The sequence below is a fragment of the Cheilinus undulatus genome, linkage group 18 (genome assembly GCF_018320785.1).
Source record: "Cheilinus undulatus linkage group 18, ASM1832078v1, whole genome shotgun sequence".
In the NCBI taxonomy this organism is placed as follows: Eukaryota; Metazoa; Chordata; class Actinopteri; order Labriformes; family Labridae; genus Cheilinus; species Cheilinus undulatus.
Genome location: NC_054882.1, coordinates 8,688,696 through 8,700,692, shown reverse-complemented (window position 1 = coordinate 8,700,692; position 11,997 = coordinate 8,688,696). Strand labels below are relative to the sequence as shown.

The 11,997-nt window shown below is 35.3% G+C and overlaps 2 protein-coding genes across 2 annotated transcripts; one reads left to right on the top strand and one right to left on the bottom strand.

Moving 5' to 3' along the window:
• Positions 1-256: 256 nt before the first annotated feature.
• Positions 257-5,899, top strand: ahsa1b (AHA1, activator of heat shock protein ATPase homolog 1b). The gene is made up of 9 exons (XM_041813442.1): positions 257-490; positions 1,703-1,893; positions 2,090-2,172; positions 2,268-2,385; positions 2,801-2,892; positions 3,474-3,602; positions 3,794-3,895; positions 4,091-4,142; positions 5,273-5,899. The coding sequence occupies exons 1-9, from the start codon at positions 411-413 to the stop codon at positions 5,443-5,445; spliced, it is 1,020 nt and encodes a 339-aa protein (XP_041669376.1). The 5' UTR covers positions 257-410; the 3' UTR covers positions 5,446-5,899.
• Positions 5,900-6,301: 402 nt separating this feature from the next.
• On the bottom strand, positions 6,302-11,461 carry LOC121526735 (dr1-associated corepressor). The gene is made up of 6 exons (XM_041813444.1): positions 11,325-11,461; positions 10,507-10,579; positions 10,105-10,198; positions 9,496-9,612; positions 9,100-9,199; positions 6,302-7,051 (listed from the first exon to the last, which is right to left on the bottom strand). Exons 1-6 carry the CDS (start codon positions 11,364-11,366, stop codon positions 7,025-7,027), a joined length of 453 nt encoding a protein of 150 aa, XP_041669378.1. The 5' UTR covers positions 11,367-11,461; the 3' UTR covers positions 6,302-7,024.
• Between the last annotated feature and the right edge of the window lie 536 nt (positions 11,462-11,997).

Here is an 11,997-nt window from a genome sequence, read left to right as displayed (position 1 = left end):
CAGCATGTTTGATAAAGAGTAAAATTGTAGAAAAGGTGTAACAGTGACTCGACTTGTGTTTTACAGAGAGGACATATCGGATAAATAGTTCCTTTAAATTTCTTTAGAAATTACTAGTAACTGACGTTACTAACTGTGAGATATCTTCATGTGAACTCGCTCTTTCAGAAGCGGAACTACTGCGAGAAAGAAACTTCCGGCAGAGGGGGACATTTTTCTATCGCGTTCTACAAGGTTCCGTTTCCAGTAATTTCTTTACACGGCAGAAAAACGCAGGAGCACCGCTAGAGGACCAGCAGCAGCTAGAGGCTTCTAGAAACAACGTGCACCGGGACAGTCACCGGCAAACAAACCAGCTCTCCGATCACAGCGTTACACAGTTAAACCTTTTCAATCATTTAGCTGAACAAATGGCCAAGTGGGGCGAAGGAGACCCTCGTTGGATCGTAGAGGAGAGAGCCGATGCGACTAATGTCAACAACTGGCACTGGTAAGATTAGATGAAAGGACACAGACAGCTATCAAGCACGCTAATGCTAATACCATCCATTCAGCTCGTTAACGTTGAGCTACAGGCCTTTTTGGGGGATTTTCTTCAATATATAGATCAAAAATGGAGAAATATATACTTATATACAGCTTTAGATACGAACTGTAGGGTATTAAAAGAGTGAATTAGGGCATTTAAGGGCATAAGTACACTAACCTCAGAGTCGTGTTCAAGTTAGCTTCCGCTATAGCTAGCCTCTCTAGCCTACTGTAGGTTTTTAGCTGGTTGCTAACAACACTCTTAAAGCACGTGTGTCGCTCTAATAACATTACATTTAAGGTTGTCACGAGACAAGAATTTACATTTCTACACGATTCTTATAAATTCAGACGAGACAGACGTTTGTTCTAACACCATGGCATCACAACTGAAGCCTTGTGCTCTCAATATTGGGAAACCCTTATTATACAATCATCAGAAATTTTGAGGAAACCTCTAGATGCAGTCCAAGTTGTACAAATGTGTTGACAGAGTGCAAGTGCTACTTATGATGCAAGATGTAGTCGTGCTGATATGACTAGTCTGCTGTTATTGGAGGTAAATACCATCACCAGTAACATTATTATTACTAGAATACACCTGTCGTGAACCTTAAAATTTTGAATTGATCTTCAGGTCAATGGTAAACTGATGTATCTGTTTGCACATTAAACATGGGAAAGACAAAAACATCACTCATGTACACCAGAAAGAGTATTTGATTTTGTACATTTTTAGATTTAGATGATGATTTTTTGTAACTTGCTGCTTTTTGCCCCTAAATTTGAAATGCAAACCATTCCACACTAAATGCAAAAAAGAAAAAAAGAAGGTGAGTTCTACATGGGGTCAAAAGTGTCTAAAGCTTTGTAACCTGGATAAGAATAAAAGGAAAAGGAAGTAATGCAAACAAATAATAAAATGCATAGTGTCCTTTAACTCAGACCTGCCTTTATTTACCAAAATGGGCAACACCAGGAAACTTGAAGGGGCCTGGCTTTTAATTGTGTTAGGCTTTTAATAGAAGTTTATATTATGTATGTAGCTTGGCAAAGAGACATTATAGTTAGAAAATTGATGGTTATTGATATCATCTCAACATTACACTGTCAAAGAAAAAGGAAATATGGGGATTTTCTGTCTTATTTATGCACTCTCTGATGGACTTTTCAGGACTGAACGTGATGCTACAAACTGGTCATCGGACAAATTAAAATCCTTGGTTCTTGGCTTGGCCGTAGAGAATGATGAAGGAAGCTGCGAGGTGACAGAAGTCAGCAAGTTAGAAGGAGAAGCCTCGATTAACAACCGCAAAGGGAAACTCATTTTCTTTTATGAATGGAACATGAAAGCTACCTGGACAGGTAAGGACAAGACCGGGGTGGCACATAACTCTGTTTTTCGGGACAGTTGGTCAATAATTCTGTTACAGATTGTCATATGCATGCTGATACCAAGCAGTTACCTGCCGACTATCTGGAAAAATCATTGATTTCCAGACACCAATATGTTGATGTGATTTAGAATCTGTAATAATTATTGTACGATCTATTTCACCAGGAAAGACAAAAACAGGAGTGAAATATAAAGGCACTGTTGAAGTGCCAAACTTGTCTGATGAGAATGACATGGAGGATCTTGATGTAAGTTTAACAAACACATTTAACTTAATGACTTAAGTTGGCTCAGTTTTATAGCTGCAGTGTGGTGACTTTGTCCTCTGATTTGTGTTGTCCAGATTTCTGTCTCTCTAAATAAAGACGAACCTGAAACACCCCTTCTCAGCCTGATGAAGACAAAAGGAGCAGAGAAAATCAGGGAAGCTCTTGGAAGTTACGTTGGGTTCTTAAAAACAGGCAAGTACAACAAGATTAATCTTCAGGAGCAATTTATCTTCTAAATAAAAAAACAAAACAGGACAACACATGGCAGGTCTGACAGTGAAGAATATTTGGCCCATAAAAATCTCACTGAAATCGTTAACAAATCAGTTACACAGTTGTAATTCATGTTGCATGAAAAAGTAAAGTTTATAGACGTTACATACAATAAATGTAACAAAATGAAGGACATTATTATTGAACTTTACCTGAAACCCTGAAGACAAAAAATGCTACAAAATTAATGAAGATTTTGGACAAAATTATTTAGTTTTTTTTCTGTTACATCTGGACTTTTGTTGTAAATGGCTATTATTTAAAGCCTTTTGGTCTGTGATTATGAAAAAAGATGGATTTATGCTCATTTTTGTTCCTTTTTTTTTTACCACAGAGTTCACACAGGGAATGATCCTGCCTACAGCAAACGGTGTGGCCAAGATTCAGCCCACTTCACAGTCAAAAGCCAAGATGGATAGAACTCAGGTTTGTGCTAATAATAATTGAAAAAGATTTTCAGCTAAAAACTTCATTTTTAGACAAAGCTCCTTTTTCTCCATTATTTATTAAAGTGATTTAACAGTACCATTGCAGTCAGTACAGTTGATTGCAGTTTAAAAAATATTTTTGTTGTGACTTAAACTTTGAGAGTACATGTAAACTCATTAGTCTGACTGAAGTTGTACTGAGACAAGTTTCTCAAACACACCATGACAATGCAGGTAGAGATCAGTTTACACTTGCATGTTATTACCTCAATTAGATCCCCACTGGCCTGGGCGTTTTGCACATATTCTATCATTTCCATGCCAGGTTTTTATACAGAAGTTAGTTTAAACTAGAAGAAGGTTCGTTAGTTACTAGCTGACGGGGCATGTTGGCAGCTACTGTTTCAGAGATGGACATGTTTCCCTTGATAAACTGATTTTCCTGATCCAGAGACGAGGACAGTAGTCTACTCAAGTGGCCAAATCAACTGAACAGCATGTGTAAATGTACTGTATGTTTCCATTTAGGCAGTGCAGCGTCTCTTTCCTCAACACTTTTGTTCCTTCTGTGTGAAACAGATTTCCTCCTCTAGCAGCACAGCTGCTCCAGTCAACACCGGGGTCAAGATTCCTACCTGTAAATTCAGCATGAAAGAAAAGTTCCTCACCTCACCGGCTGATCTCTACAGAGTTTTCCTTCACCAGGAGGTGAGTGTCCTCTTTTTATCTGCTATAACTCGCCATACTCTGATTCTGTTTTATAAAAGTGTGAAACAATATCAACAGATTTAGTTTTAAGGTTGAAAGCACACTGAAATTTTCTGTTAGACTTGGTCTGAAGTCAGAATCAGTATTTGAGTGTTGCTGTCTGATTAAAGTCACCGGTCTTGAATCTGCAGATGGTGCAAGCGTTCACACACGCTCCAGCCACAGTGGAGGGAGAGAGGGGCGGAAAGTTTCGTCTGCTAGGTGGAAATGTTTTCGGTGAATTCACAGAGCTGGTAAGACTCGAATTTAATCCAGTAAATAGTAAAATAAAACAAAGATACTGTTCATAATTAATTGGTGCTATATGAATAAAAATTAATTCAGTCGGAAAATGTAGTTTGGTAGGATTTATACATGTTGCCATGTAAAATATAAGTAAGAACTTAGGACATAAACATTCTTCTAAAATTAAATCCTCTTTTCACCAGGTGCCCGATGAGAAAATAGTGATGAAGTGGCGGTATAACAACTGGCCCTGTGGTAAGTTGATTCTAAATTTGATAAATAAAACCAAACTAATTAAAGTGTTCCCCTTTGAAATATTCCATGTATGTGTGTATTAGGGCTGAACGATTTGGGAAAATAATCTAATTGTGATTTTTTTCCTGCCAATATTGCCATTTGATATGTAACTATTCCTTAAGTTCCTCATCTTATCCTTTTACCAACAAACACAAGCAATAAATCATTCTGTATTATAACCAACACAACATTTGATTAAACAAGGGATGACAAATTTGTTAAAAAAAAAAAAAAAATCTAATTCTGATGATTATGACTTGTGTTGCAAATTGGAAATAAATTGCTGTATTGAAGGGAATGAAAACTTTATTTCATGCTCATATTAAGAAAAAAGTACATTAAATGAAGGAGGCAAGATTTTCTGGAGACTATCTAACAAAATGGCACTTTAATGATAGCATGATATGTAACGCATAACATCTTTACTTCAAAAAAAAGTTTTAAAGTGGTATTTTGACACAAATCTCCAGTTTAAGAAATATTGCACCCTTTGCGATTTGAAAATTGCAGTAGGCCATATTGCGATTTAATCTATTTTTCATTAATTAATTTCAGTAATTGCCCACCCCTAGTGTGTATTTAACAAGTAATAGATCATTCTTAATCATTACCAACACAGTAGATTGAAAGGTTTGTAGATAAAACCAGTGCTGAACTATTTTAAGAAAACAACTATTGCAATTATTTTGACTCAGTACAAATTTAATATGAATTGTTTTATTGAAGGGAATGATGGTTTTATGTGTTTCTGGTCTTTAATAGGAAACATAAAAACAAGGAAAGTAGTATTTTTTGCAGACTATTTGAAAGGCAGTTGGATGTTTGCATGACATTTTTACTGCAGAAATGTATTAAACATGCATTTAGAAGCATATTTCAGGTCAAATAAATATTACAACTTTTACGATTTGAATACTACAGAAGGACATGTTGTTATTTTATTTAAATTTGGAATAATATCTTGGCCCTAAGCTGATATCAAACCCCTGTCCTAGTTTAAGTGGACTTGTCACCTGTTGAGAATTTGGCAGTTAACTGGTGTGGCTTTTAGTATACTCTTAACATGTGACAATATTTCTGCTTCACAGAGCATTATGCGACAATCACGATGACTTTCATGGACCGAAGTGACCAGACAGAGCTGAAGGTGGAGTGTCGAGGCGTCCCAGAAAACGAGGAGGAGCAGACGAAAGAAGGCTGGAAGAAATACTACTTCGAAGCTATTAAACAGACTTTTGGCTACGGAGCACGGCTCTTCTGAAGATGGTTTACTGTAGTGCTGATCTTGTTTGTTTTTGAACTTTTTAACTGCTTGTCCTTCAGTCTGTCTGGCGCAAGATGTTCAAAACTTGTGGCATGAGTTAAAGAAAGAGACGATAAGGGTGAAGCCAATCTGTCACCTTTGTGTGTTTATGTGTAAATGTTTTAACTTTTGAACATATTTAAATTTCGATTTCTCCCCGTCAGTATTTGGGTCAGTTGTTCAACGGAGCGTGGATGGACTGTGCCTTTGGGACTCGGGATGTAAAATGAAATAAAGAAAAGAGGAATCTATTAACCACTAATGCTAATTGGCCTCCAATTCTATAAATATGTAATTACTGCAAGAGCTAAAATACATTTCAGATTTCGTTTATTTGAAGAACTCTATGTTGCTTTCAGAATGTTTTTTTTTACTCTTTAAGTGTAACTGTAGTAAAGATGCTTTCAGCCAAGATGCATGTTTCATTTCAGACTGCCAGACTGAGGAATGACTACTTGATTTACTCGTTTAGTCTGTCACTTACAGCAAAGCAGTTCTGTACTTTGTTTTGTTTCATTCAGACTTGATTTCATGCACATGATACGAGCCCGGCGTCTGCCTGTGTGATCCGATCAGCTCGTTTTTCAGCAGGAACAATAGCGTTAATGTTTGTCACTGTTGAAATAAAAACTGTATTACCTCTTTGTGCAGGTAGCTAGCATTAGTAGCAACCTCTGAGAGACGTTTTGCTATATTTGGCATCAAAATGTAAATTACAGTAAAAGAAAAAGTTTTCAGAACAAAGACACATCTATTTATTCATCATTTCATCATTCACACTGTAGAAAGATTAGCTGGTTGGAATAAACCAAACCTTGTATGCGTTTGATTTGTTTTTATTTATGTGAGCACATCGTTTAAACTTCTTCACATTCAATTTTTCAATCACAGAAGTTGAAATGACCATATTTATTTACATTTTTCATTCAAATCTGAAGCTTTACTGTCTTTAAAACGTTAATTTATAAATACTTTAAAATGTAACGCTCAAAAACAGGAAACAGCATGGCCATTTTTCAGCAATAAGCTCAAAGTTTGTGTTTTCAGGCTAATGATTTTGTGTAAAATGTGCTTATATGTGCTGTCAACCATTTCTGTGTTATACTGTTAACAGTTTGACCAAAACATGACTGCATTGTCATAAAATTAACTGCAAAACCAATGTTTAAAGTCAACTGCTGCAAGAACAAAAAATGCTGACTATTTGAACTAGTTAAGATTTCCTTCAAGTATTTCTCAATAGTAAACTTGGAATGAATTCAGTCTTTTCCTCTTATTAAACATCTGCTATAATCAAAAAAAAAGAAAAGCGTTTCACTTCAAAACATGTGCCAAAAAAACTAAGCAGAAAGAGCTATAAAACATTACTTAAATTAAATATTTCCATATGATACAACTTTTTCCATCTTAAATATTCCCATCTCAATGCTGATCCATATCAGCAGACTTTAAACAAAGCCAAACTTTTAAACTAAAAAAAAACATAATAGATGAGATGTGAAGCTGACAGCCTTTTCTTCTGGTTTAACATTCCAACTCAAAGGCAGATGTAGAGCTCAGACTCCTGTAAGAAAAGAAAAAGTAAGATGAATAAATTTAGAATAACTTGAGCTGTTTTCTCCAGATCAACATAAACCCTTTCACCTACATAACAACACAGCCTTTCCTCTGGTTTCACTGGACAGACTCTTTTTTTTTTGTCTCCTATTGAGGTCAGAATCTAAAAATAGTGAAGTTGTCCATCTCTGTTTGTTCTCTTAAGTGTAATGAACATAACAGCCTCATGGGGTCGCCATTGTAGCTTAAAATCTGTTGTCTGGTTGAGCTGAGAGGACCACAAACAGGTTCAAGAAAAGACGTTTTTACATATAAGGATTTTTTTTTTTAATTTGAAAAGGCAATATTACAAAATGTATGTCATTCTGAACATTTCTACAGTAATACCTTTTCTAGTTTTTGTTAATATATGCACTGGAAGTTACAATACTAAGCCACCTGGCCAGAGTAGATCAGCTTAATTCTCATCAATTCTACCGTTAATACTTACAAATTTGTCCTTTACTCAACCTGTTTACAGACTTTTTGGTAAATCACTCAAATATAAGAAAAGTAAATAATTATATCTAGAGAGAGAGAAAATAAAAATCAAAAAATAAACATACAATCTGCATTCCAGTGCATGCTTCCATTTCTGCTACAAACATTTTAAATCTTAGCCTTTCTTGCTTTCTCTAGTCACAGAAAGTTAACATAAGTTAACATTTAAACTATTTACACAAGAACTATGGGAGCTTCTAGTGATTTCACCCATTCGAGGGGATATTAGGATTTCTCTGACATTTTAGGTGAATGATAAATGCCAAAATGGGAAACAAAAATTAACAGTTTTCGTTAGGAATCTTATCTACACAGCACCAGTGTTTTGTTTTTGCATCTTTGTCTATTCTTAAACTGATTTATTTTAAGTATCTTCTCATTTATCATCCAGTCTTTCATCATCTTTACCATTAATCTAACACAATGTCAGATTTTATGAGTTCTTTGTTATTATTTTCTACTTATGAAGTTAAGTCTCACAGCTTTACAGAGTGAATGTAAAAAGAGTAAAAAAGAACCAGGGCCAATTTTGTAAGCTAGGCTGGCCACACACTACAACATTTTAAGCCCAATTTGAGGCCAGATTTGCCTTCCAAGACAATCTTGGGGACATATATCGAGTGGAGGATCGTCGCACTCAAGGTCAGCTAAGTAAATGACTATTAGGTGGAAGTAAATAAAATTTCATGATGTGTTGAGATGAAACTTCAAGGGGAAAAAATCAAGTTTTGGAAAAAAACACTCTGACAAATTCATCAGTTTGAGGGAAGAGATGTTCTTGCTTTCCCAGTAATATAAGACAGATAAATAAGTTATGTTAAAAATGTACTGTTATTTCATTTTTCCACCAAATAATATTAAAGTATTGGTATGATTAATAAAGATTTGGAGTGTTAGGGGGTATCAATAAGGGTATCGATATTAGGCATAAACAATACATCCATTCCTGCTCTAAAAGTACTCTACCACAAGTAAAAGTCCTTCATTTAAGTCATGTCAGTTTTTTTAATTAAAGTACTAATAGTGTGATATTAATTTCACAATTTGAGTGAAGTGATTAAATAATAATAGTTTTAAGTGAAATAATTGATTCAATTAAATTAGAAGGACTTTTTATTGACTAAAACTGGACAAAAAATGTTTCCATTTTAGTTTACTAAAGTGGACTAAAACTGTAAAGGTAAAAAAATAACTTAAACCAAAGAACACTTTAATCTAAAGAAGTTAACACTGAAGGGACCCAAAGCAATAAAATATGAATCTTAGAAAAGTTAACAGCTAAAATAAAGAAATTAAGGTAAGATATGAAAAGAGTTGCAGAAAATTAAGTAAAATCATCATTAAAAAACTATTCACTGATATAAATTGCACCTAGTGATACCTAATCAGCAGTTTATACTGTCTCTGTTTTTGTTGTTTCAGGGTAAGTGGAAAAAATATTCAGCTCTTTTTAGTTTAGTTTGTATGTCTTGAGACGGCAGGTTAAAGTGTGATTAAAATAGTTTGAATACTCACACTGGAGCTGGACTCGTTGTCCAGGGAGTCAAGACTCTGTCTTGGCACCTTTTCTACCCTTTCAGGGGATTTTTTAACAGTTATTTCATGCCGTCTGGTCCTGGAAAAAATATTTAGAGAAATACACATACTCATTCAAGCCATACATTCATACAAGTTTGTGACAAAACCTTTTTTTAGTCTCAAATTTCATCCAACTTGTAGTTACTTAACAAGCTCAGAAGTTTGAATATGCAGCATTTTACAACAACTTCAATTCAGAAGCTACTGGAATAAACTGAAAAGCCATTTTTAAAAGTACTTTAACTGAAAGTCTGTCCTAAAATTGCTGTAATGCAAGCTATGTATATTATACTGCCACCTGAGACATGAGAGAAATAATCATTCACTCTATACCTGTATAATGGCCACATATTTATGGCTCTGTTGTCCTTCTGGCCTGCCGTAGTGGTTGCTTGCTCAGCCAGGTCTTTGAGGAAGTGGAAGAGCTTTTCTGACTCAATACACTGTTTCCTAGATAATAACAAACCTTAAACTTGTAAACATATATTCAAAATTCCACATCAAAGTAATTGGTAAATAAGTTTTGGTTCACAAGCAGGATAAGGATAACGTGAATTAAAGTTAGTTAGCAAGTCAAATATTTCAAACTGTTGTTGATGAAGACTTCAAAAACTATCAAATACTGATAATACTAATAGTTACTAATAGTTAATTTTGTGTGATATTGATGCGGCTCATGGTGGGGAATGCACTGGATGTCACTGATTTCTTTTTTGTATTGGTTTACAACTCAGAATTGTGACACAGCTCTGTAACAAAAAAATACAAAGAAAGAGCCATTTTGGGCACTAATCATCAGTCAGGAAAAATCAGGAAATAAAAGTCAGTTTGTTTAAAAACAGTGTAAGTTGAACTGAATGAAATGTGGCACGTTCCTTATTTTAGCCCAGAAAGAATGAGTGCAGAAAGCATTGTGAAGTTGGAACAGCAGGCTTTACTTACATATGAGCCACTGATACCACAGTGCTGAGCTTTGACTGAGTTATCAGGCAAGTTTTGGTCAGCAGACACTTCAGGAACATTTCCAGCGCCCGGGCTGATCCCTTAAGTTCAGGAATTCATAGATCTTACTTTGGTCACCACACATCTTTACAACTTTCAAGCTACTGTAGCCTATTTTTCCCTCACTGGCCACTTCAATAGGTACACCTGTTAAACTGCTTACACAGAAAAAAAAAAAAACAATCAGCCAATCATATGGTAGCAACTAAGGCATTCAAGCATGTAGACAAGGCCAGGATAATGCTTTCTGCATATCTTGGTTGTGGTTGTATTGCTGAAACGTCCTGCACTTAAATACGCAGAAGCAACCATTGTTGTTTATCTTCAGGTTTAAAAGAATACAGATGATCACAGGAACCGCCATCGCAATCCTCCCCACCTCTGCATCCTTCTGCATGATCTTCTTGATGCGACCCTGGAAGCAAAAACAAACATAATACCACTTTCAGACATTAGACGCTGATGCATTCAAGCGCTCCTCGTAAACTTCTGCTTTCGTGACCAAATATCATGCAAGTATGAAGTAGAGCACTCAGATTTATTTTTTTAACAGTAAAAAATAGAGCACTTAAATATGTGGACATTTAAGTGGCTGCTGCTTTATAAAAAGGTTCATTTGTCGCTTTCATACCATGTGTACAACTGTAACTATTTGTATTTTTAAGGAAACAGTCTAAAGAGTGCATATTCTACTGCTGGTCTTTGGGTTTTCTTTCGCATTTACCTTTCCTGACAAATTTATTGATGTTTTTCGTCTTATCTACATATATTTTCCTAAATTTTGTGCAATGTTATTTTTTTAAGGAAAGTTTTTGATATTGTGCCCATCGTGTAAGCCAAGAGCTAAACTTGTCCTAAGCACATTTTAAGGGTTTTTTGGCTGATTAAATCATTTCAGCTACACTATTAGATGTTAACTCGTCCTAATGCTAAACCGCATTATAAGTACATAATATTAAACCAGATTAATAACAGAAAAAACACGATTTCAAGTCCTCTTTTTTCAGACACGTCGTTGACACGATCGGCACTTCCAGAATTCCGTGTGGTCCCTGAAAGCAACAGGGACTACCTTAAACTACATCCGCGCAGCTAGCTGTTAGCTTGTTCCACCTGAACTTTAAACACCTGAAATACACCTGAATAAAGTTTGTACTCACAGGAGGAAACCGCACATTATATCTTCTCTTCTGTCCGGGCATTTTATTTGCTTTAATCCGCAAGGTTTGCCCACATTTTTCATGTTTTTAGCGCAAACCGCCACGGAGTCCATTTGTTTACCTTTAGCAGGAACAAACCTGAAAACTGATGGAGGAAAAAAAACGCACTCACACCTGAGGTCAACCCGCGTGACCCCAATGATGACGTCACGACCCCAACGTCTACTTAAGAAATAAATATGTGTTTAAAACGATAAATGACGTCAATGTTTGCAGGAATTTAACACGTCTAAGTTATTTCCGTTCAAAATGATCCTCCTATAGTGAGGGATAATGATTATCTTCAAATTAATGATCTCTAATTAATAACTTAACTCGCCTTTTGGTGTCTAAAAATCCTAAAAACAAGGCACGATACATGAGAAAAGTTAGCTTTATACATACACCTGTCATTAAATTGAAAAAACTAAAAAAAAATAAAAAAAACACTTTTTACACTTTGAAGCTCCAAAACTGTGCCTCTCCTTTATAAAATATGTCAAATTCACATAAAAAATGTCTAAAACAGGACTCAAATGTTTGAGCTGTAGCTGTGATTGATGATTATGGTCCAAGGATAAGTATTTCTCACATTTGGACCAGTTTTTTGTATTTATTTTAATTTTTTTCTTGA

Excerpts from the sequence above, each read along its gene's own strand:
- ahsa1b (XM_041813442.1), top strand. The coding sequence starts at position 411 with ATGGCCAAGTGGGGCGAAGGAGACCCTCGTTGGATCGTAGAGGAGAGA. Across the intron at positions 2,173-2,267 it reads ATGACATGGAGGATCTTGAT|ATTTCTGTCTCTCTAAATAA; the intron begins GTAAGTTTAACA and ends TGTGTTGTCCAG. Across the intron at positions 2,386-2,800 it reads CGTTGGGTTCTTAAAAACAG|AGTTCACACAGGGAATGATC; the intron begins GCAAGTACAACA and ends TTTTTACCACAG.
- LOC121526735 (XM_041813444.1), bottom strand. The coding sequence starts at position 11,366 with ATGCCCGGACAGAAGAGAAGATATAATGTGCGGTTTCCTCCT. Across the intron at positions 10,580-11,324 it reads ATAATGTGCGGTTTCCTCCT|GGTCGCATCAAGAAGATCAT; the intron begins GTGAGTACAAAC and ends TTTTGCTTCCAG. Across the intron at positions 9,613-10,104 it reads GTGGTATCAGTGGCTCATAT|GAAACAGTGTATTGAGTCAG; the intron begins GTAAGTAAAGCC and ends GTTATTATCTAG.